This window comes from Mustela erminea, chromosome 3 (assembly GCF_009829155.1).
Source record: "Mustela erminea isolate mMusErm1 chromosome 3, mMusErm1.Pri, whole genome shotgun sequence".
NCBI classification, from domain to species: domain Eukaryota; kingdom Metazoa; phylum Chordata; class Mammalia; order Carnivora; family Mustelidae; genus Mustela; species Mustela erminea.
In genome coordinates, this window is record NC_045616.1 from 3,759,002 (window position 1) to 3,782,468 (window position 23,467).

A 23,467-nucleotide genomic window follows, 5' to 3' on the forward strand; every position below is an offset into this window, starting at 1 on the left:
GGGTCTCAGCCTGGCAGCCCTGCTCCCACCATCTCCACAGGCCCCCAACCCTGTGTTGGGACCTTCCCTCACCCACACCCCTGGGAGCACCATGGCTGGGGACAGGTCCCAGAAAACCCACCTTGTGCAGGGTGAGGAGATGGAGTGTGCCATCTTCTACAGTGATGTCATTCATCTCATTGGCCTGCAGCGGTACCCCTCCCAGGGCCCAGCGGGCCTCCTGGCCAGAGGCTCTGGACAGCTGGCACCTGAAATGGGCGTCCTGGCCCTCGCTGAGCTGCAGGTCCTGCAGGGGCTCCAGAATGGTCACCTCAGGGACTGCACAGTGGGAGACAGTGTCGGCCTCCCAGTCAGCAGTGCCTCTCAGTCCCCAGGGTCTGCCGCAGCACCCCACCCCAACTCCTGAAGACAGGCACGTGAGGCACCACTCCATCCCAGAATCACCCAGCACAAGGCCAGCTCCCCACCGGTTCCCCACCCACAAAGGCAGGGATCCAGGGACCTGTGTCTGGGCCACAGAGGGCCCGAACCCCCCAGCCCAGAGTGTGCAGCAAGCCTGCCGGGCCCCACTACCTCGGACAGTGAGCTGGGCAGAGGACGTGTGGACGCCCACGTGGAAAGAGATGGTGCCTGCATCCTCGGGGGTCACGCCCGTCAGCCGGAGAGTGTGGGTGCGGCCTCCCCGCACGGACACTTCCGTCACCTCATTGTTCTGCAGCGGCAGGCCCTGGAGACGCCACTCCACATTGGTGACTCCATCCCGTGACACCTCACAAGTGAACTCCACGTCCCCATCCACCTGCACCTCGGCATCCTCCAGCCCCCGCACAATGGTCACCTCCGGCTCTGGGGGGTAGGACACAGGTCCCTTTACCAGCCAGGCCAGAACACCCGAGCCAACCTCCCAGTCCTCCTCCTCCAGGGAAACCTTCCTGAACACCCTCACGCTCTTCTCGTCCCAGACCCTTTGTGCCCCACACACTTGTTACCATGACACTCGACTCCTAGACAGGGCTGGGGGTGCCTGTTTGGAAGGAACATGGGCACTTGTGGTGTGCTGGGCTCCACCCACCCTGTGGCCAGCCCTGCCTCGGCCAGGACAGCAGGAAGGCAAGCCCTTTTAAAACAGGTGGGGCTCCATGAGGATGACCAGGCCAGGCTGCCCGCCTGTGGGCTTGGAATGCAAGGCAGTTTCCGGGGCAGGGGGGGATGCAGTAGTGATTCCCACTATGAATACTCCTCTCTAGGAGAACCTAAACCAGAGGGAAGTGGAAAGGAGGAGAGCCAGTAACCCCAGGGCCCTTAGAACAATACCCAGACAAGGGCCTGGCCTTAATGGGAGCTGGGCCAGGCCAAGTGCACCCCCAGAGCAGCCACAGGAGGAGAGGGGGTGGCAGGGAGGGCTCACCTCTGACCCTGACAGAGGCCACGGTTTTCCGGCCGCCAGCCACGCAGACATACTCGCCCGTGTCCTTGGCCTCCAGCCCGTGGATCAGCAGCTCACATGTGGTCCCCAGGCGCCTTATCTCATATTTGGGGCCCCCGTGCAGCTCCACACCCTCCTTGAGCCACTGCACGGGGACACCGGTCTCTGTCCCACTCAGCTCACAGCGCAGCCAGGCCACACTGCCGGCCTCCTGCTCCGTGCTCTGCAGCTCCTCCTGGAATATAGGCCTAGGGGCTGGGGGGCCAGGGAGGGGCGCTTAGGGCTGCCCAGCAAGGCACCCCCCACCCCGGCACCCTTTCGGGGACTGAGGGCCCGGAAGAGGGCAAGGTGCTGCTGGGCAGCTCACCTCGGATGGAGAGGCTAGCAGTGCTCTGCGAGTCGCCCGCGTTGCAGGTGTAGTGGCCGGAGTCCTCAGGCTCCACGCCCCGCACCAGCAGCTCAGCAGTCCTGCCCTCCTGCACCATCTGGTATTTGGCGCACGGGAAGAGCTGCAGGGACCCTTTGCGCCACTCCACGCTGGCGTCCTCTCGGCTCAGCTCGCAGCGCAGGCGCGCCGTGGCGCCCTCGTCCACCTCCTGGGCCTGCAACTCCCGCAGGAACCGCACAGGTGCAGCTGTGGGGACGCAGAGAGCGTGAGGGCAGGCGCCGGGCCAGGAGCTCAGGGGGCTACCGCGGGAGCGCAGGGGGTGTTGCTGTGGGGAGGGGAGAGAGTGGGGGCGGGGCCCAGGGTGCCTGCGGGGCTGCAGGGGAGAACAGCCAGGGATCAGGAATAAATAGAGAAGGCACCACAGGCACTCGGCTGAGGTTTCTGGGGAGATCAGACTAACCGCTGGGGCGCCATGGCAGAGCGGGAGGGGCCAGCTGCTAAGGGTCTGCGTGTCGGAACCACGGGGGCGTGGCTATGGGGGTGTAGGGGCGTGGCTACCAGGTGCAGTGGGGGAACCTCAGGGGTGTGGCTACGGGGTGCAGGGTCGTGGCTGCAAGGTGCGGAGGGGACCAAAGAGCCCTGGCTATGGGTGCAGAGGGTTACCAAAGGGGCGTGTCTATGGGTACTGCACAGAGAACTGCAGGGGGGTTTCAAGTGGGACCTTCAGGGGCGTGGTTACAGGACTGGGGTGGGTCCCGCAGGAGTATGACTATGGGTGCAGAGGGGAACAGCAGGAACAAAGGTACAGAGTCCAAGAGGGGAACTGTAGGTGTGGCAATACGGTGCAGAGGTGAACCACAGGGCCCTGATGGTGGAGGGAATCACAGGGGTGCAGCTGTGACACCACGGGTAACCTCAGGATCTCAGCTACTATGGTGAGGACAGTGAGGGCTGAGCTTGCTGCCAGGCCTGACATGTCCCCCATGGGATGCCCAGGGTGGTGCTGCAGCCCTGAGGCACACCCCAAAGCACAGAGGTCCTGCATGTTGCACGGGTCTCGCCTTGGGGCCCACCTGTAACAATGAGGGTGGCACTGGTGGCCTGGGGTCCACAGGCACATGCGTATTCGCCCGCATCCTCCCGGCGCAGGTCCCTCAGTACAAGCTCCACCGTGGGGCCCCGCTGCCGAGGCTCCCTGCGCCCGTCAGCCTGCACCTCCAGGCCGCCCTTGCTCCAGACCACGGTGGCGTTGGGCTGGGACAGCTCACACCGTAGGGTGACCGAGGCCCCCTCCTCAGCCTGCAGGCTCTGCAGGGGCTCCCTGAATACCACCTGTGGGGCTGAAGGGTAGGCGGGGGCCGAGAGACACAGAATCAGCCCCGCCATGGGCATCCCAACATACAACGGGACACACTGAAGGCGGACAAGTTGGGCAGATTGGGGTGAGGTGAGAGAGAGACACAAGGGGAGAATTCTGTCCCCACCACCCGGAGAGACCCCATGAGGATATGAGGATGGAGGCCAGTAACCAAAGGACACAGGACAGTAGAACAGACAGAGGACAGAGGAGGGGAGTACCTCTGACAGCCATAGAAGATGCAGAGACACAGAGACAAGGACAGGCACCCACACACTCCATGTGGTTACACATGGTCTTTACACATGACAGTAAGCTTTGCCAACGTCCTCTCCTGCCCACACATGCATGAGTACTTCGCAGCATCCGTCACGGCCAGGCCACAGATCTCCAGCGAACACACGGTCCCTTCCTGCCTCAGGCTGACTCTGTCCCCAGATCTGAGGGTCTCGGACCCCTTCCTCCACTCCACAGGGGCTGCCTTGCTCAGCTCACAGCGCAGCATAGCTGTGGCACCTTCTGTGGCCTCCTCATCCCTTAGACTTTTTGTGAACTTGGCAGGCAGGGCTGGGGAGGGTCAAGGTGACACAGAGAACGTCGGACTATCTTGGAGACACTTTGTCCATGATGGAACACCCACAAGAATCACAAACAGTAAAGGGTCATGGCGTGAATGACTTAATAAACACACAGATACTGAGAAAGACAAGTAGTCCAGGGTAGACAGACACAAGCCTGGACATGACATCAGGATATACACAGAATGAGGACATGGAGGGTAGGAGAAACCAGTTAAGCCCACCAGCGAGACACAGACAACCACACTCCTACTAGAGAGAATGTGGTGACAGGGTGACACTATGCAGACACTAAGCCACAGGTCCACATAGTCACATGTGGTCTTTACCCCTGATAGTCAGAGTGGCTGATGTCTTCTCCTGCCCGCACACACACGAGTACTCCCCAGCATCTGACACGGCCAGGCCACAGATCTCCAGCTCACATGTGGTCCCATCCTGCCTCAGGCTGACTCTGTCCCCAGCTCTGAGAGTCTCAGATCCCTTCTTCCACTCCACGGGGGCCTCCTTGCTCAGCTCACAGCGCAGCGTGGCCGTGGCCCCTTCCGTGGCTTCTTCCTTCCTCAGGCCCTTGGTGAACTTGGCGGGCAGGGCTGGGGAGTGTCAGAAAGACACAGACACAATCAAGGTCTCTGACCACATGGATGAGATGGGACACAAACATCACAGAGGAGACACAGACCCAACTGGACGTGGACTACGTGCTTGGTGTGTTGAGCATGTGCTGTGAGCTGTGGCTTCCCTCAGCCTGGCCTGTGCTCAGTGTGGCCGTGGCCTCTTCAGTGGCTCCTCAGGACTCACACTTGGTATGACTCTGGCCACCACAGCTGGGGAGAGTCAGACACAGGAACAGAGATGTTGGGGGCAGGACACACTGGGACAGAGGACAAGACAGGCTCCATAGGACAACAGGACCAGCAGTGACCAAGGGCTGGGAAGTGGCTGGGATGCTGGCTTCTCGTGGTTCACACAACAGCCCAGGAGAGAAGGCAGATTCCATGGAGTAATGAATGGGGGATAACACCAAGAGAATGTGGGAGAGAAGAAACAGGAACACGGACTGAGAGCAGGTGGATATCACAAAGTCAACTGGACACCAGAACACAGCTCTGTTTGACCACACATGGTCTTTACCCCTGACGGTCAGCGTGGCTGATGTCTTCTCCTGCCCACACACACACGAGTACTCCCCGGCATCTGCCACAGCCAGGCCACGGATCTCCAGCTCACACGTGGTCCCATCCTGCCTCAGGCTGACTCTGTCCCCAGCTCTGAGGGTCTCGGACCCCTTTTTCCACTCCACGGGGGCCTCCTTGCTCAGCTCACAGTGCAGTGTGGCTGTGGCTCCTTCTGAGGCCTCCTTGATCTTCAGATCTTGGATGAACTGAGCAGGCAGCGCTGCAGAAGGTCAGATGTACAGAAACCATCAACCCCTCTGGAGGACTAGGGGCACAACATGAACACTCAGGATGGGAACAGCAAAGGAGTGGAGAGGAGATCACACAGGCCTGTGTGTGTGTGTGTGTGTGTGTGTGTGTGTGTGTGTGTGTGAGAGAGAGAGAGAGAGAGAGAGAGAAAGAGAAAGAGAGAGAGAGATTGTGAAGGCTTCTGGCATCCTGCCTTGAGGTGCAGTTGCCCTGGGCACTGGTTCTCTCTAGGCATCTTGTCTTCTCAATGTCCTCCTACCCTAACCTTTCATATGGTTAAGCTCTGGCCTCATCTGTTCTGAGCTCCAAGCCAAGCTCCTCTAGGTCACAACCGATGTTTGTGATGGGATGGACATTTCTCATGGAGGAATCCCCAGGAGACATTTCCTGGCCATGACATTCACTGCTCCACTCTTGCCTCCCATCCCAATCTTCCCAGCCTTGGAGGGGCATCCATCCAGTACTGGACTCACCTGGGCTCACTGATGCCATTCCCACACACTCTAGGCCCCACCTTCTCAACTTCATATGTTCCTGTCCAGACCCCACCAGACACTCACTCTCCTCAGTTACAGGTGACCAGCATCTACCCTGGTCATACCACGTTGTGGAGGGACTCATCTTCCCCCAAATTCATATCAGATCCCCAACCCCACGACAATAGACTGGGGCTACCTTTGGAGAAGGGGGTCTTTCAAGAGGTGACTAAGGTAAAATGAGGTCACTAGGGTAGGGTGATCAAAAAAGGGGGATCAGGATATAGGCATGCAGAGACAGCCAAGGTGAGGGCACAGAGAGAAGGCAGTCATCTGTAAGCCATGGAGAGGCCTCCAGAGAAACCAGTCCTGCACTGCCTGGATTCTAGACTCCAACCTCCAGGATTGGGAGACTCCACTTTTCTGCTGTTGAGGTCACTTCTCCATTGCACAGCCATGCCAGTTTTGGTCTCAGGAGTGGGTTGTTGCTGTTACCAAGAGCTTCAGTTGTAGCAGTGACTCTGGCACTGGGTGTTGGGCAGAGGCTGGGTTTCGGTAGGCAGCTGGATCAGTGTGGATTGCCTTGAGAAAATCATGGTGGGACATGTCCATACGCACACCATGGCACATTTGGTGAGGCCCAAAGTGGAAATGAGGAACAGTTTACGGGACACTTGGAGGAAAGGTGGTCTTTGTAGGAAGTGGCAAGGAACCTGGCTGAGTACTGTCCCAGAGTCTGCAGAAGGAGGGACTCGCGAGCAGTCAACTTCCATGTGTAGCTGGGAGGATCTCTAAGCAAAGAGTTGAGGGAGCAGCCTTCTTTCTCCCTGCTGCTTGTGGTGAAATGTTAGAGCAGGGAAGAAGCTGGAAACAGAGACAGGGTCACCCCGGAAGGATGTGCAGAGGGTTGGTCTGATGAACTAGACTCCGGCAAATGGCACAGGAGACCAACCAGGCTGTTGAGGGCATCTGGCACTGTGTCTGAATCAGACGGAGATGAAAGGCCAATACGATGGAAACCATCAGCCTTGTGGGGTTCCTACAGGGTGGGCCCATGAGCTGCCCAGCTGTGCACACGTAGTATCCTTCCACAGTGGGAGAGAAGGAAACTGCAAGCTCTTTAGAGCTTGCAGGGCTGCCATGGCACCCACAGACCAGGCCACCTCCACCCACAGCTGCAGCGACAAGTTCATCACTCATGGGCCCAGAGGCTCCTTCTCCAGCCTTAGAATCCAAGAGTCTACGCTGCTCGTTCTTGCACCCCTGGGGACCAGCGACCCGCTCCTTCATTCCCATTCCTCCCCTTTGGAGCAGGAATGTGTATCTTGCGCTGGTCGCCCGGCTACATTCAGGAGGTGCAGAGCCTGACTTCACAGGTTCACAGCTGGAGAGGAATCCGCCTTGAGTCTCAACTGGACCTCATGATGTGCCGCCGTCGCACTTTGGATTCTGAGATGACCCTGGAATCAGTTAAAGCCTTGGGGTATTGGGGATGGGCTGAATATACTCCACATGGGAGAAGGACATGGATTTCGGGATGGGGGCAAGAGGACAGAGGGTCACAGACGGGCTGTGTCCTACCCGTAAATCTGCACACTAGAGTTGTACCCCCAGGACCTCAGAATGGGAACATATTTGAAAATAAGGTCTCCCAGGAGGTAATGGGGCGAAGACAGTTCACTGGGGTGGGTCATTATCTAATCATACTGGTGTCCTGGTAAGAAGAGGGGATCAGGATGCAAACACACAGAGGAACAACCAAGTGAGGACACAGAGAGGAGATGGTACATGTACACCAGGGACAGAGGCTCCCAGCTCCTTCATCACAGACTTCCAGCTGCCAGGACTGTGGCCACATGCAGTGCTCGTCACACAGTCCATGCTAAGACAGAGCACTTCAGACACTCCAGCAACCTCCACAGTCAAGCAGACCCTGTCACCAACAGAGCGCCTGGGCAGTCTGGCCACCTTATCTCTGAACCCCAGCAATGACCCTTGTCCTGCACACATCGGGCTCAGGACACACATCCTCCCAACTCCACTTCTGGGCCCACAGCCTGGGCCTGTCAGTAGCCTGAACATGTGCCACCACCCTGGGAAGCTCTCCTAGTGTTCACCTGAAGTCCCTGCATCATCCACCCCTGTGGCCTACACATGAACACCAGTGTGTTCTTCATGTGAGTTTGTGGGTGCACCACATAATGGTCATCGTGGGGCCCTGGCGTGAGAGCAACACTGAGAGATACAGGGAATGCACAGAGTGGGAGAGAGACGGAAATTACTCAGGTGGCCACACACGGTTGTTACCCCTGACAGTCAGCATGGCTGATGTCCTCTCCTTCCCGCACACACACGAGTACTCCCCGGCATCTGCCACGGCCAGGCCATGGATCTCCAGCTCACACGTGGTCCCATCCTGCCTCAGGCTGACTCTGTCCCCAGCTCTGAGGGTTTCAGATCCCTTCTTCCACTCCACGGGGGCCTCCTTGTTCAGCTCACAGCGCAGCGTGGCCATGGCCCCTTCCGTGGCTTCTTCCTTCCTCAGGCCCTTGGTGAACTTGGCGGGCAGGGCTACGGAGTGTCAGAAAGACACAGACATAATCACGGTCTCTGACCACATGGATGAGATGGGACACAAACATCACAGAGGAGACACAGACCCAACTGGACGTGGGCTACGTGCTTGGTGTGTTGAGCATGTGCTGTGAGCTGTGGCTTCCCTCAGCCTGGCCTGTGCTCAGTGTGGCCGTGGCCTCTTCAGTGGCTCCTCAGGACTCACACTTGGTATGACTCTGGCCACCACAGCTGGGGAGGAACAGAGATGTTGGGGGCAGGACACACTGGGACAGAGGACAAGACAGGCTCCCATAGGACAACAGGACCAGCAGTGACCAAGGGCTGGGAAGTGGCTGGGATGCTGGCTTCTCGTGGTTCACACAACAGCCCAGGAGAGAAGGCAGATTCCATGAAGTAATGGATGGGGGGTAACACCAAGAGAATGTGGGAGAGAAGAAACACAAACATGGACTGAGCACAAATGGACATCACAAAGTCAACTAGACGCCAGAACACAGCTCTGCTTGGTTGCATGTGGTCTTTACCCCTGACGGTCAGTGTGGCTGATGTCTTCTCCTGCCCGCACACACATAAGTACTCGCCGGCATCTGCCACGGCCAGGCCACGGATCTCCAGCTCACACGTGGTCCCATCCTGCCTCAGGCTGACTCTGTCTCCAGATCTGAGGGTCTCAGACCCCTTCTTCCACTCCACGGGGGCCTCCTTGTTTAGCTCACAGCGCAGCGTGGCCGTGGCCCCTTCTGTGGCCTCTTCCTTCCTCAGGCCCTTGGTGAACTTGGCAGGCAGGGCTGGGGAGAGTCAGAAAGACACAGACATAATCACAGTCTCTGACCACATGGATGATACGGGACACAAATAGCACAGAGGAGACACAGACCCAACTGGACGTGGGCCACGTGCTTGGTGTGTAAAGCATACGCTGTGAGCTGTGGCTTCCCTCAGCTTGGCCTGCGCTCAGTGTGGCTGTGGCCTCTTCAGTAGCTCCTTAGTCCTCGTATTTTGTATGACTCTAGCCAACATGGCTAGGGGGAGCCAAGAAGTAGGGAGACACAGTGCGCTGTCTGGGGGACTTGTGTTGAGGACAGGCACACACACAAGGATCAGACAACTACAGAGTCGCCACGGCATGAACGAGACACACAGGCAGAGATGGTGAGGGAGGCAAATGGCCTTGCAGAAACCAAGGGCACAAAGGACTGGACACAAGCAGCAGAACATGTGCTTAATGAGGACACAGGCTCCAGGACAGACACAGAAACCACAGTTGGAAAGACACAGATATCCACGAAGTCCTACAAAGAATAAGGGGTGACAGGAGATGATGCACAGACACCAAGCCAGAGACCCACGTGGCTACAAATAGTCTTTACCCCTGATGGTCAGCGTGGCTGATGTCTTCTCCTGCCCACACACACACGAGTACTCCCCAGCATCTGCCACGGCCAGGCCACAGATCTCCAGCTCACACGTGGTCCCATCCTGCCTCAGGCTGACTCTGTCCCCAGCTCTGAGGGTCTCGGACCCCTTCCTCCACTCCACGGGGGCTGCCTTGCTCAGCTCACAGTGCAGCATGGCCGTGGCCCCTTCCGTGGCCTCCTCAGCCTTGAGACTTTTTGTGAACTTGGCAGGAAGGGCTGGCGAAAGTCAAGGTGACACAGTGAACAACAGACTGTAATATGAGGAGTCAGGATGTGGGCATTCAACAGTGAAACACATTCTGGAGCAAATAAGCAATCAAAGTGTGGACACTCAGACACATGGGAGAACCAGTGTGTATGGCTGGAGGACAGACTGACCTAAAGCCACCTGGGTACAGGCCAGCAAGGAGAGAGAGAAGCTGGCATCCTCAAAGGGACTCGGGACATGGACATACATGCAGAAATGGCCACAGTGCCCACAGCAGACATCTTCCCACATCTTCCACGGCCCATCCTGCTTCAGACTAGATTCAAGGGCCCAGGTTCCTCCTCTACTCCACACAAGTTGTCCTACTCAGATCACACCACAGTCAGTGGCTCCCTATATCATGGCAATTTGGGGATCCTGACAGATAAAGCCAAAGAAGGAGACATGAAAAAGTCCCCTTAAACTCTCTCTCCAGAGGAGCAAGAACCACCCAGCTGGGAAGGAAAAAGGAGCCGCCCTCCTCCTGTCCTGTCACCGTACAGCGGGTGTCCTTGTGACCCGCACTTCTAGAAACAGCTCTTCTGGCCTACCTGCTGCCTGTCAACCTAGGTCCTCTGCCCCTGGGCTAGAGGGCACTCAGACTGCAGGGCAGGTACCACTGCCCATGGCAAAGATGCTGTGCCTGGCCACAGAGCTCAAGTGGCACAGGGGCCTGGCTTTGCTTTTGGAGCTCTTCCGGATGTGGGGTTGGCCTCATCCTGCCCCCCCATCTGCTTCCCTGCAGGAAGTAATTAGGACCCAAAAGGGCCCCTGAAAACCCAGCCCAAGGAGCCACCAGCCACACCGTGGTCAGGCCCTGTGCATCCCCAAGGGTCTTGGGCCCCTCACCACACTACACAGAGGGCCCTCCTCCCTTGGTCTGCCCAGGCCTCGGGACCTTTGTGAACTGGGGTGGTCAGGCCTGGGAGAGTCAGACAGACACAGACCATGAACTCAAGCCAGAAGAGAAGGAAAGGCCACAGACACAAAGCTAGAAACATGGCTGCCTATCGGAGGCAGGGTCTCGGGGGATGGCAGGCGGGATGCCCCATAGGAGGTGGCTCCATGCACAGGGGCTCCCCCGACCTGCCTCCTCCAGCCCCATCCCCAAAGGACATGGCCCGGTCACCCCTGACCCCTGAACAGCCTTCCTGCTCCAGCTGACACAACCCTGTCCTTCTCTGTGCATCCTGCTCCACCCCAGTTGGACATACCATGCCCCACTGGACCCTCCTGTGGCTGCTGCGAGCACAGCCCACCCACCTGCCAGTCACCACACCTGGACCCCCGCCCGACCGTGGACACTCAGCTGTCTTCCTGGGTCAGACACTCCGGACCTTCCCCCTTTCTACACCAAAACCTTACCTCCCCCCTCACCTTGTCATGCAGCCCCAACATGAGGTCACCACCATACCCACATCAGCTCACCTCCTCACCCGCCTCGACTCACCTCACCTACCTCACCCTCACCTTGACTCACCTTCACACCTGCCTCACCTCACCTCCACATCCGCCTCATCTCACCTCACTCTCTACACCCAACTCACCTCACCTCAACCTTTGTGCTTACCTCCACAAACCTGATCTCCAGATCCAACAAGCCTCTGCGCCACCTCTGTACCTAGATCTCTTCCCCATGCACGCTCCACACCCACTTCCTGCCCCGTAAAGCTCTCCCGTAGCCCTGCGCGTGTGTCCTGGCTCTCCTCCTTCATCAGCCTCCTGGTATCTCTGTCTTGAATTCCAAGCTTCAACTTACTTCCCAGCTCTTCCTCTGCATACTCCCTTCAGAGGCCTCAAGAAGGCTCTAAATCTCTGTTTGTATTGTGGGATGCCCCCTGTCTCTCCCCTAGATGTGGCCCCCCCACGGGCAGGAAGATCTTTGTTCTCTGCAGTTTATCCAAAACGAGTGTCACACGAGGAGGTCTTAGAGATTCATGCTGCAGGAAGCAGGAGACACACAGAGAAGCAGGAGGACCATGCAGTGACCAGGGCAGAGCAACAGGACCTGACACAGGTTTGGGACATGGAGACACTGCTCCACATGGTCACATACGGTCCTCACCTTTGATGGTCAGCGTGGCCGATGTCCTCTCCTGTCCGCATACACACAAGTACTCCCCGGCATCTGCCACGGCCAGGTCACGGATCTCTAGCTCACACATGGTCCCATCCTGCCTCAGACTGACTCTGTCCCCAGCTCTGAGGGTCTCGGACCCCTTCCTCCACTCCACGGGGGCTGCCTTGCTCAGCTCACAGCGCAGCGTGGCCGTGGCCCCTTCCGTGGCCTCCTTGCTTCTCAGTCTCCCTATGAATTCAGCAGGCAGGGCTGGGAAAATTCAGACACAGAACATCAGGTTCTCTGGAAATTGTTGGGGGCAGGACATGACAGGACAGAGAACAAGACAGGCTCCCATAGGACAACAGGACCAGCAGTGACCAAGGGCTGGGAAGTGGCTGGGATGCTGGCTTCTCGTGGTTCACACAACAGCCCAGGAGAGAAGGCAGATTCCATGAAGTAATGGATGGGGGGTAACACCAAGAGAATGTGGGAGAGAAGAAACACAAACATGGACTGAGCGCAGATGGACATCACAAAGTCAACTAGACACCAGAACACAGCTCTGCTTGGCTGCCTGCGGTCTTTACCCCTGACGGTCAGCGTGGCTGATGTCTTCTCCTGCCCGCACACACACGAGTACTCCCCGGCATCTGCCACGGCCAGGCCACGGATCTCCAGCTCACACGTGGTCCCATCCTGCCTCAGGCTGACTCTGTCCCCAGCTCTGAGGGTCTCGGACCCCTTCTTCCACTCCACGGGGGCCTCCTTGCTCAGCTCACAGCGCAATGTGGCCGTGGCCCCTTCCGTGGCCTCCTTGCTTCTCATTCTCCCTATGAACTCAGCAGGTGAGGCTGCAACAGGACCGACAGACAGAGAATGCCGTTTTCATCCTCCCACAGGGACGAAAGGGGTTTGTGGGCAGGCAGACGGGGCTGCTTACCCTTCACAGTGAGTGTGGCCATGGTCCTTTGGTCCCCGAAACAGCAGGAGTATGGTCCGCTGTCCTGGGGCCGCAGGTCCCGGACCACCAGCTCAAGCACTGTGCCCTCCTGATGCAAACTGTACTTAGGCCCAGGCCGCAGAACCTCCTCTCCACGGCGCCACTCCACGGGTGCGACCACAGACGACAGCTTGCAGCGCAGAGTGGCAGCCCCGCCCTCCAGCACCTCCAGGTCCTTCAGCCCCTCACGGAAACGTGCTGGCCGTGCTGTGGGCAGGCACACGCTCAGTTCACACCCACCTCCTGCACCCCAGCCAGGGCCCTATGGCTGCCGGCAGCTGGGGACACAGCAGCCAGCAGGAGATAAGAGCAGAGAAGGGCAGACTGGCATGAACAGTGCACCCCCAAATTCACAGGCCGGAGCCCCACCCCCCAGAACCTCAGGGCAACTGTGACTGAACAAGGGGTCTTTACAGAGGTAATTAAGGTAAAAGGGGCCACAGGGTTGAGCTTGACCCTGCGAGTCACGTAATCCCGCAGTCAGAAATGAGGACACAGACACAGACAGAGGACAGTGCAAGGACACAGGGAGAAGTTGGCACATCCATGCCACGGAGAGAGGCCCCGGGAGAAGCCAGTGGTGCCCACGCCTGGACCTGGGATTTCCCAGCCCCAGGATGGGGAGACTGTCCACGTCTGTCGCTGGACCGCCCAGCCTGTGGCATGTGTTAAACAACTCATGCTAACCGAGCAGGGGGAGACCAGCCAAGTCCGAGGAGGGAGACACAGGGGTCAGGACAAGACACAGGCATGAAGCAAGAAGCAGGCAGCTGCTCAGGAGACGACAGGGGCGGGGGGGGGGGGGAAACTCCAGCAGCATCAGAGCCCTGAGACGGAAAGAAGGGGGGATGCTGGGGTCCCAGGGCCCCCCACCCTGAGATGGAGTGTGATCCCAGGAACTTACCGTGGACCCTGACAATGGAGCTGGTCCAGGATCCCCCAGACTCACACTTGTAGCGCCCACCATCCTGCAGGGTGGCTCCAGTAATGACCAGCTGTGCCCGGTGGCCCTCCTGGCTCAGCTGGCAGCGAGCCGATGGCCGCAGAGCCTTCCCGTCCTTGGTCCAGGACACGGGGCTGTCCGAGGTGGTGGTGTCACAGATCAGGGTCAGGTCCTCCCCCTCCGTGACAGTAGCGTCTGTGAGCTCACGGGAGAACACACTCAGCTTTTCTGGGGGTACAGAGAGACACACAGGATGCTTGGGGACTCCTGCACACAAAGCAGCTCCCTGGCTAGGTGTGCAGCTGCCCCCTCGGGCCAGGGTCATGGGCTGCCAGGGGGATGAGGCAGGCCTGGTACAGCGCAGTCCACCCTGTGAGGATGGTGGATCGCCCTCCAATAGCCCACCTCGCCGGGGTCCATAGGCTGGGCACCATCCCCATGAGCCCCAGGGCCATGCTCTATGTGTGGCCAACATCTGCCCTCCCCACGGCTGCCCCTTAGTCCGTGGACTGGGCCCTCCACAGTGCGGAGCACACAGCCCACCTGTGACCTGCAGTGTGGCTGAGGCCCGCTGGTCCCCCGCCTCAAAGTGGATGGTGCCTGAGTCCTTGAGAGCCAGCTGCCGAAGGGTGAGCACATGGTACCCGCCGGGCTGAGCCTGGATCTCATTGAGCTCATTGGGGTGCAGGGGCGTCTGATCCAGGAACCACTGCACAGGCCCATAGTCGGGGGGGGAGATGCGGCAGGAGAAGGTGGCTGACGAGCCCTCGCGTACCTCCACATCCTCCAGGTCCTCTGTGATGAGCACCCTCTGGCCTACAGGGCGCAGACCGGCAATCAGGGTCCCCTGCAGCCAGCTGCCGCTGGAAATAGGCCGTCCCCACTCCCGGGTCGTTCATCCCATGGGCTGTCCCCACTCCTGGACCACTCGTCCCGTGGGCCATCCCCGCTCCCAGGCTGCATGTCCCGTGGGCCGTCCCTGCTGCTGGGCCACATGCCCCGTGGACCATCCCCATTGGCTCCGGCATAGGGGACCAGGCTGCACATCCCATGAGCCAACCCAGCTGGCTCCGGCGTGGGCAATCAGGCTCATACCAGCACACAGGAAGGGCTCACAGCCATGGCTACACAAATTTGCACCAGGTACCACCAGCAGGGCCTCAGAGACGAAACCACCAAGGTTCCCAGGAACAGGGAAACTGAAGCTGGTCTCGGAGGGCCTCTGAGCCCCCTCCAGACCCAGCTCCCAGCCAGCCCCCTACAGACCAGGACCCCGCCGGGCCTCACCCTGCACCAGGAGCCGGGCCTGGGAGCAGGCCTGGCCAATGTCGCAGGTGTAGGTGTCACTGTCTGCCTTGGTCAGGGCACTGATGGTCAGCTTCAGGGTCAGGCCATCCTGGCTGGGTGTGTGCTTCCCTGAGGCAGGCAGCTCCGTAAGCCCCTTACGCCAGATCACCACAGCGGCAGGCCGCTCAGTCCTGCACACAAACACGGCCGTGCCCTTCTCCGTCCCCTGCAGATCAGCCAGCTCCTCCGTGAACCAGTTTGCCTTTTCTGGGAGGGGTGGGAAGGGGTGGGGGTGAGGGCTGTGTGGACCCTATGCCGGCCCCTTGGACAGGGAACATCCCCCACTGTGGGCACCTCCCCTGCTGAGGCCATGGGGACCCCTCCCCGGGTCTCTTGTGGGGTCACCTTCCACACGGAGGCTCGCTGTGCTCTTGGAAGCCTCTGTCTCACACGTGTACTCGCCGGAATCCTTGGGCGAGACAGCATGGACCACCAGCATGGCCCGAGGGCCATCCACGACGAGGTCATACTTCTGACTCTTGCGAATGGCCTTCCCGTCCCTCAGCCAGCGCACTGGGGTGCCGGCCCGGGACAGCTCACAGCTCAGCACCACATCCTCTCCCGGAGCAGCCTGCTGGTCTTCCAGGGGCTTCACGATGTCCGTGGGCCTCTCTGAAGAGGGCAGGGCAGCCACCATAAGACACAGCCGGGTCCCAGCCATGCTTAGGGTGAGGGTGGGGCAGGTAACCATGGGGACCTTGGGCCCTGGAAATCAGGAGCCAGCGTGTCATGGGGAGGAAGCTGGGGAGAGGACACAGGAGGCCACAGACTCTCACACCTTGGCCCCCTTCAGAGCCTGGGATTGAAAGCATGGCTGCTGGCAGCAAGAGCTGGGGACTGGGTGTCACCACCTGCACCTGAATTTGATTTATGCCAGGTGCATGAATTCAGGAAGAGCAGCAGCGACTCACCAGCTCAGGGAGCCATGAGCCTAGGGGCTCCCATAGCTCTCAGACCACACACCAAAGACCAGAAGCCCTGCTTCTGCCCAGAGTCTGGAAAGAGGGAGCTCCTTCAGATGACTAAGCCCCAGCCCCCAACAGTGTCTCTGGATCTCCAACCGGGGAGCTGCCCAAGGGGACAGTCCCCAGGAGCACCCCATTCCTGCCTGAGGCACAGTACCCCCAGCCCCATGGAGACAGGTGCCCATCCCTGCCCCGTGCCCACCTCGGACGATGAGGGAGGCCTTGGAGGTGAGGTCCAGTATGGAGAACATCACCTCCCCAGCGTCACTAGGAGCAGCATCTTGGATAGCCAGGGTGTACTTGCGGCCCTGGCGGCTGGCCCGGAAGCGGCCCGAGCCACCCACTGTCTTCCCACCTACAGTCCACGTGGCCACGTCGCCGGTGTTCTCGTGGGACAGAACACACTCGAACGTGCAGCTCTGGCCCTCCAGCACCTCCACCATCTTCAGCCTCTTGGTGATGCCCACGTGTAAGTCTGTGGGCCACAGGAGATGGCGGTCACCCCAGGCCAGGCTCTTGGACCCCAGCCCCTCCCCTACCCCGATCTGGCACCATCAAGCCCAGAGCTGCCCCAGGCAGACCCCATGAAAGCTGAACCCTCACTCCCACCCCCTGAAGCCCTAATCCTGGGGGGCCTGCTGTCACTTCCAGTCCACTACAGGACAAGCACTGTCCACAGCGGTCACAGCTTGAACACTCCAGAAGGCCAAGGACGGGAGTCCCAAATGAAGGGGCCGTCTAGCTCGAGCACAGACCCACCATGCTGCCCTGCCCCCTTCCCTTTCTGTCCTCAAACCCCAGCCAGACCGGCAGGGACCCGCCAGAGGGTCCACAGGGTGACCAGGCAGCAGGCCTGCCGTGCGCACGCACGTGAGGGAGAATGGGACCGAAGGAGCTGGGCCAGGAGAGCTGTGCACGCAGGTCAGGCTCGGGCTGAGAGGGACATCTGCTGTGCTGGCCGTGAGGGGGCCCACGCTGCCCTGCTGACTCCATGGGGAGGCACGTGGCCTTCAAACAACCACCTTCACCAGGCTGTGCCTGTGGCCTGGGAGTCCCTCCAGGGCATCCTACATCTGACATCTTGGCTTCTGCAGCCAGCCACCCCCAAGCTGTAGCCTTGACTGTACCTCTTTGTGACCCCCATAGCTGCCCACACAGTCCCTGATGCCGGGGAATGTCTCCAGCCACCGGGACTCTATCAGGCACTGCCAGTCCAGTCTCCCCAGCCCTCCCCTTGCTCATCGTCCCTCGCCCGCCTGCCTGTACCTGGGTCTCCTGGGATCACATCCAGCCTACTCCTCCAGGAGCCTATCCTGACCTCCAGAGCTCTGCAGGTTAGCCTCCCGCCTTGGAGAAGGGGTGGGTCCAGGGCAGAGGCAGCCCTCCCCACACACACAGACCTGGAAGCAGCCCCGCGCCCTAAAACTGGCTCCGCCTCAGACCCGGCCTCGTCACCTGGAAGCAGCTCCGCCCCCTGGACCGGACCCCACCCCTGGACTCGCCTTGTCCCCTGGACGCGGCTCCACCCCCTGGGCCTGGGTCTACCTCCTGGACCCGCCCCGCCCCTTGGCCGCGGTTCCACCTCCTGAGCCTGGACTTGTTTCCTGACCCGCCCCGCCCCCTGGAACGGACCGGATCCCTGGATCCGCCTCGTCCCCTGGGCGCGGCTCCACCCCCTGGGCCTGGACCTGTCTCCTGACGTGACCGGGCCCCTGGAACGGACCCCGCCCCTGGACCCGACCCGCCCCCGGACGCGGCTCCACCCCCTGGGCTTGGACCTGCCTCCTAGACCCGCCCCACCCCCGGCCACAGCTGCACCCCCTGGACGCGCTGTCCCAGCGCCAGCCACGCACCGTGCACACTGACTCTGGCGCGGGTCTCCTCGGAGCCCACGCTGCAAGTGTAGAGGCCGGTGTCGTCCCGACTCAGGTCATGCACCACAAGCCCACGCGTGCCCGCCGTGTGCAAGAAGTCGTACTTGTCGCTGGGGCCCAGTTCCACGCTGTCTTTCCGCCACACCACGCGGGCCTGGGGGTCCGAGACCTCGCACTGCAGGGCCAGTGTGCCCCGCTCCTCCGCGGACACATCATCGAGAGCCTTCAGGAACACCACTGGCTTTGCTGGTGGGGGGGCGGATGTGGACAGGTGAGTGAGCGCCAGCTAGGGGCCTGCAGACCCCAGCGCCCCTTCCTGGGAGGACCCTAAGGGCCCGCAGGGACGCCTCACCTTTGACCTCCAGGCGGGCAGTGGCCGACACCTTGGGGGAGGAGGCGCGCACGGTGCCCGCATCCGCCCGCCGAACCCGCTTCAGCACCAGCGTGTGGCGCTGGCCCTCGTGGGTGATCTCATGGAAGCTGTCGTTGTACAGAGGCGTGCCGTTGAGTGACCACTCCAGCTCCTCGTCCTCATGGGACAGCTCACAGAAGAAAGAGGCTCGGCTCTCCTCCGTGACTTCTATGTCCTGCAATGGCTGTGTCACGGTCACCTCGCGCGCTGCAGGGGCACGGCAGGCCGCTCAGCACCCGTTCCTGGCGTCCCCCGCCCTCAGAGACCCTCCCAGGGCCCCGTGAGCCCTCGCGTGCTTCCAGGGGCACGGTGGGCCGCTCAGCCTCCGAGATCCTTCCAGGGCCTCAGGCACCCTCGGTACCTTCCACGGTGACCTCCGTGCTGCTCTGGGCGCTGCCGGCTTGGCACCGGTAGATGCCGGCGTCCGCGGGTGTGAGGCGGAGGATTCGCAGCTCCGCCATGTGGCCCTCCAGGCTCATCTTGAACTTCTCAGAGGGTGCCAGGGGAGTGTCTTCCTTGTACCACTGCACGGCCTTGGGGGGCGGCTTGAAGTCGCAGGACAGGACCACCGACTGCTGCTCGCGCCCCGCCTTGGGCTCCAGCGGCCGCGTGAGCACCATCGGGATGTCTGCAGCAGAAGGGAAGAGGGCGGTGCTATGGCCTCCGGGGGACCACGGGTTCTACCCCAGCCCTGATCCAGGTCCGTGTGCAGCCCACCCACGCTGTGGGCTCACCTGAGACCACCAGGCGTGCAGTGGAGCGCGACTTGCCGATGGTGAAGTGCACAGGCCCGGTCATGGTGGAGCAGGTGCGCCGCAGAGTCAGGCGATGCACCGTGCCCTCCTGCTCCATGCTCACGTTCGCCCCCGCCTGCAGCATCGTCTTTCCCAGGAGCCACTTGGGCGGCCGCACCGACGGAATGGAGGTCTCGCACTCGAACCAGGCGGGGGCAGGCTCCATCACGGTCACGTCCTGTAGACCGCGCACGATGGTGATGGATTGCTCTGTGGGTGAGAGATTGATTGGTCACTGGCACGGTCCGGCAAGGAGGACCGCCCACTGCCCTGGGACTCCGGAGAGGCGCCCCCACGGTGCTGCCCGCACCTTCCACGAAGAACTGGGCGCTGGTCTTAACGTCTCCAGCGTTGCAGGTGTACATGTCCTCATCCTCGGGATGCACATCCTTGATGATTAGCTTCCGGTAGAGGCCGTCACTGACCATCTCGTACTTGGGCCCGGGCTGTAGTTCCACGCTGCCCTTGAACCACTGTACCTGCGCACTGGCCCGAGACAGCTGGCACTCCAGCACGCCGCGGTGCTTCTCCATGGCTATCTTGTCCCGCAACGGCCGTAGGATGGCCACTGGCAGCTCTGTGGGTGTGGCCGGTGTGGTTGGGGGTGCTCAGAGCTCCAAAACCCCACACCCAAACTGGTGTGGGTGCTCTTCAGCCTCCAACCAGCAGATTCCCACCACGCTCCAGCAGAACAGCCCACGCTGGCCCGGTTCACTGTCCAGTGATGGCTATGCCGAGTGTCTCCATCGGGCTTCTCTGGGACCCACACACACAGCTGACCGGGAGGAAGCTGAGCACACCCACTTCCGTGCCCCTGACCCTTCACAAGCTCCTTCCGTGCACCCCTGCTCTCCACACATCCCTGCTTTGCCACATTTCCTCACACCTCCCCCCGCACCCCTGCATCAAGCAAATCCATGCCTCCTATGCCTTCCTGCCCCTCCCTTGCCATTGACTCTCTCTTCTCGGTGCCCTCACTGTCACCAAGGCCACCAGCTAAGGGCTGATGCTCGACACCTGCAGGGGTCCACCTGCCCCCCCCACCTGCCAGGGGTGCCATCTGCCCTCACCACCTCTCCAGCACTTGCTCCAGTCCCAGGATTTACTGCTGCCTCCAATTTCAACAAGGAGACCCTGAGCCCTCATACAAAAGGCTGAATCTCCAAGACCTCTCCTTCTGGGTCAGTGCTGTCCTCCCAAGAAAGGCCTGGGTGCCCCACGCCTGTTCTGTGGCAACGGACCTGTCAGCCCCTGGAAGGCCCAAAAGGTGTGTGTGCACCCACACACTGCCCAGCACAGACCCTCCCCTGGACTCCCTCACCTTTCACTCGGAGCTGTGCTCGTGATTCTGCATTTTCTGCGACAAATTTGATCTCCCCGGCATCTTCTGCCAGGACCTTCCGGAAGATGAGAGTGTATTTCCTTCCTGGAAACACAGGCCACTCAGTGCTGGAGGAAGGAGGGCCTGGGGACTGGAGGAGGACATGCCCTCCCGAAGCCTGCCCACCACCGCACCTTCCTGGCGGGTGCGCACGTTGTCACTGGGCCGAAGCTTAGTGCCCTCCCAGAACCACTGGGCCGGCACCTCGTCGAGTGAGACCTCACAGGAGAACGTGGCACCCTCCTTCTCCATCACCTCCACGTCCTCCAGGGGCCTCACGATATGGACCTTGCGACCTGGGGTAATGAGCAGGGCCTTGTCACCCCTGGACACACGAAGCTGCCCCTTCCCCCCTCCCACCTGGACTGCTGAAGGGGACAGGGCAGGGTGAGCCAGGGGGCTGAGCCCCCCACTGGGGAATGTGGGGGTGCCAGGAGGTTCTGACCCTCATCGGCCCACCTTGCACCTTCAGGGAGGCTGAGCTCTGAGCGTCGTGGGCGTCACACACGTACACGCCCTGGTCCCCGAGCTCACACCGGTAAATGATGAGACTCCGACAGGCACCCTGGGCCACCATGCCCACTGTCTTGCCCACCCGCAGCTCCACACCGTCCTGAGGAGGGATGAGGTTGGGTCAGGTGCTGAGACTCCCCAGCAGAGCTGTCCCGTGCCTGACAGGCCACCAAGAGAGGCAGAGGGAGCCAGAGTACTCGGGTGAGAGGCAGGCACCTTCAGCCAGCGCACATCCACATTGGGGCGTGACAGCTCACACTCCAGGGTCACCTTGTCCTTCTCTGTGACCACCATGTCCTTCAGGGGGCGGCTGAACCTCACAGGCAGCTCTAGGGTGGCAGGAGGGGAAGGGTGAGAGGCAGAGCCAAGAGGGGCCTGAGCAGGGCGGTGTCAGACAGCTGTTCTAGGAATGAGACACAGAGCCCAGAGCCCAGGATTCTGCCACCCCAGCCCGCCCGCCTCCCCAGGCTACCTGGGGGACAGAGCAGGGTGCACCCAGGCCCACGCACCGGTTACCATGAGCCGCGCGGACGTGTGCACCCCCTCAGCTTTGAAGGTGACGAGGCCGCCATCCCGTGGCCGCAGGTCCAACAGCGTGAGCGTGTGGATGGGGCCATGTACGGCCAGCTGGCACGTCGGCCCTGGCTGTAGCCGCAGGCCATCCCGCGTCCAGCTGCCCTCCACGTCAGCGTGGGACAGCTCCACCTCCATGCTGACTGTGCCCAGCTCGGACACCTCCACCGCCTGTAGGCCCCGCACGAGCTGGACCCGGCGCACTGAGCACACATGCAGGGGCAGGGGTAAGCCACTGCACAGACACCTTAGCCCGCGAGGTCAGCCCTCACTCACCTCCCTCACTCACCTCACCCTTTGGCTCCTCAGAGCCAAAGGCCCACCCCTTCCTTCCCAGCACCCCCCAGGGCCTGTCCCTGCAGGGGGACATCCATCCCCTCCCCCTCCCACCTCTTTCCTGACTCCTGGGGCCCCGCCTGCTACGGCTGCTCACTTTCCACGGTGAGCTTGGCCTGCGTCTTGTCGTCTGGAGTCTCGCACCCATAGAAGCCACGGTCAGCGAAACCCACACAGTGCAGAACCAAGCGGTGACTGGTGCTTTCCGCGTGGATCTCCACGTTCTTGCCTGGCGCCAGGGCGGCTGCATTCCGTGTCCACTTGACATCGGGCCACGGCCGCGTCAGCTCCACCTCCATGGTCACTGAGCTCCGCTCTTCCACCGTCTGGGGTTCCAGCTTCTTTCTGAATAGCACCGGAGCCTCTGAGGTCACAAACAAAGGAGGTCACCACAGTCACGACCACTCTTGGAAGAGCCAGAGCTTGAGGGCCCTTCCACCCCCTACCCCACCCCTCAATGGCACACCTGCTCCCCACCATGACCTCACATTCCGCCTCCAGGCTGGGCCCAGCTGAGCATCTGCATGGGCACAGTTCATGGGAGGAAGCCGGGCCCAGCTGTACACCTATACACATACACTTACATGGGAGGAAGCCGGGCCCAGCTGTGTACCTGCACAGGCAGTTAAGTAGGAGGAAACCAGGCCCAGCTGTGCATGTGCACAAGTACAGCTACGTGGGAGGAAGCCAGGCCCAGCTGTGCACCTGCAAGGGCACAGCGTACCTGCACACATACTGTTACTTGGGAGGAAGCCAGACCCAGCTGTGCACCTGCAAGGGCACAGTGATGTGGGAGGAAGCCGGGCCCAGCTGTCCATCTGCATACATACAGCTACGTGGGAGGAAGCCGGGCTCAGCTGTGCACCTGCACAAGCAGTTTTGTCGGAGGAAGCTGGGTACAGCTGTGCACCTGCACAGGCATAGTTACGTGGTAGGAAACCAGAACCAGCTGTGCAACTGCACACATATAGCTATGCGGGAGGAAGCCAGGCCCAGCTGTGCACCTGCACACATACAATTACATGTGGGGAAGCCAAGCCCAGCTGTGCACCTGCGCAGGCACAGTTACATGGGAGGAAACCAGAATCAGCTGCGCACTTGCATACGTAGTTATGTGGAAGGAAGCCAGGCTCAGCTGTGCACCTGCATGGGCACAGCTACATGGGAGGAAGCTGGGCCCAGCTGTGCACCTGCATGGGCACAGTTTCATGGGAAGAAGCTGAGGCTCTTGGAGGCTGCTCCTTCCCCAACATGTGTCTCCTCTCCTGCTCCCTGGCCAACAACCAGGCCAGACACAGTGCCCAGAACTCCTAAGTGTGGCCCATGACCACCAGCAGCAGGTCACAGGGAGCTGGTGCAACAGACTGAATCCC

General features: G+C 60.7%; 1 protein-coding gene across 30 annotated transcripts in view; it reads right to left on the reverse strand.

Moving 5' to 3' along the window:
* The window catches only part of OBSCN (obscurin, cytoskeletal calmodulin and titin-interacting RhoGEF), a 137,108-nt gene that overhangs the window by 51,969 nt on the left and 61,672 nt on the right, over positions 1–23,467 (reverse strand). For 20 of the 30 annotated variants that reach the window (XM_032335099.1, XM_032335091.1, XM_032335087.1 and 17 more), the window contains 29 exons: positions 22,192–22,458; positions 21,695–21,961; positions 21,402–21,514; positions 21,132–21,285; positions 20,807–20,968; positions 20,613–20,717; positions 19,602–19,868; positions 19,232–19,501; positions 18,859–19,125; positions 18,438–18,704; positions 18,065–18,331; positions 16,414–16,686; positions 15,592–15,858; positions 15,187–15,453; positions 14,443–14,715; positions 13,861–14,127; positions 12,897–13,163; positions 12,544–12,807; positions 11,960–12,223; positions 9,600–9,863; positions 8,754–9,017; positions 7,960–8,223; positions 4,884–5,147; positions 4,079–4,342; positions 2,888–3,154; positions 1,794–2,060; positions 1,409–1,681; positions 574–846; positions 122–318 (listed from right to left, as the gene is read on the reverse strand). In XM_032335099.1, the coding sequence (XP_032190990.1) occupies positions 122–318; positions 574–846; positions 1,409–1,681; positions 1,794–2,060; positions 2,888–3,154; positions 4,079–4,342; positions 4,884–5,147; positions 7,960–8,223; positions 8,754–9,017; positions 9,600–9,863; positions 11,960–12,223; positions 12,544–12,807; positions 12,897–13,163; positions 13,861–14,127; positions 14,443–14,715; positions 15,187–15,453; positions 15,592–15,858; positions 16,414–16,686; positions 18,065–18,331; positions 18,438–18,704; positions 18,859–19,125; positions 19,232–19,501; positions 19,602–19,868; positions 20,613–20,717; positions 20,807–20,968; positions 21,132–21,285; positions 21,402–21,514; positions 21,695–21,961; positions 22,192–22,458 (7,145 nt within the window). The remainder of the gene's footprint in view (positions 1–121; positions 319–573; positions 847–1,408; positions 1,682–1,793; positions 2,061–2,887; positions 3,155–4,078; positions 4,343–4,883; positions 5,148–7,959; positions 8,224–8,753; positions 9,018–9,599; positions 9,864–11,959; positions 12,224–12,543; positions 12,808–12,896; positions 13,164–13,860; positions 14,128–14,442; positions 14,716–15,186; positions 15,454–15,591; positions 15,859–16,413; positions 16,687–18,064; positions 18,332–18,437; positions 18,705–18,858; positions 19,126–19,231; positions 19,502–19,601; positions 19,869–20,612; positions 20,718–20,806; positions 20,969–21,131; positions 21,286–21,401; positions 21,515–21,694; positions 21,962–22,191; positions 22,459–23,467) is intronic. The other 10 variants (XM_032335075.1, XM_032335074.1, XM_032335073.1 and 7 more) reach the window with 10 other exon arrangements.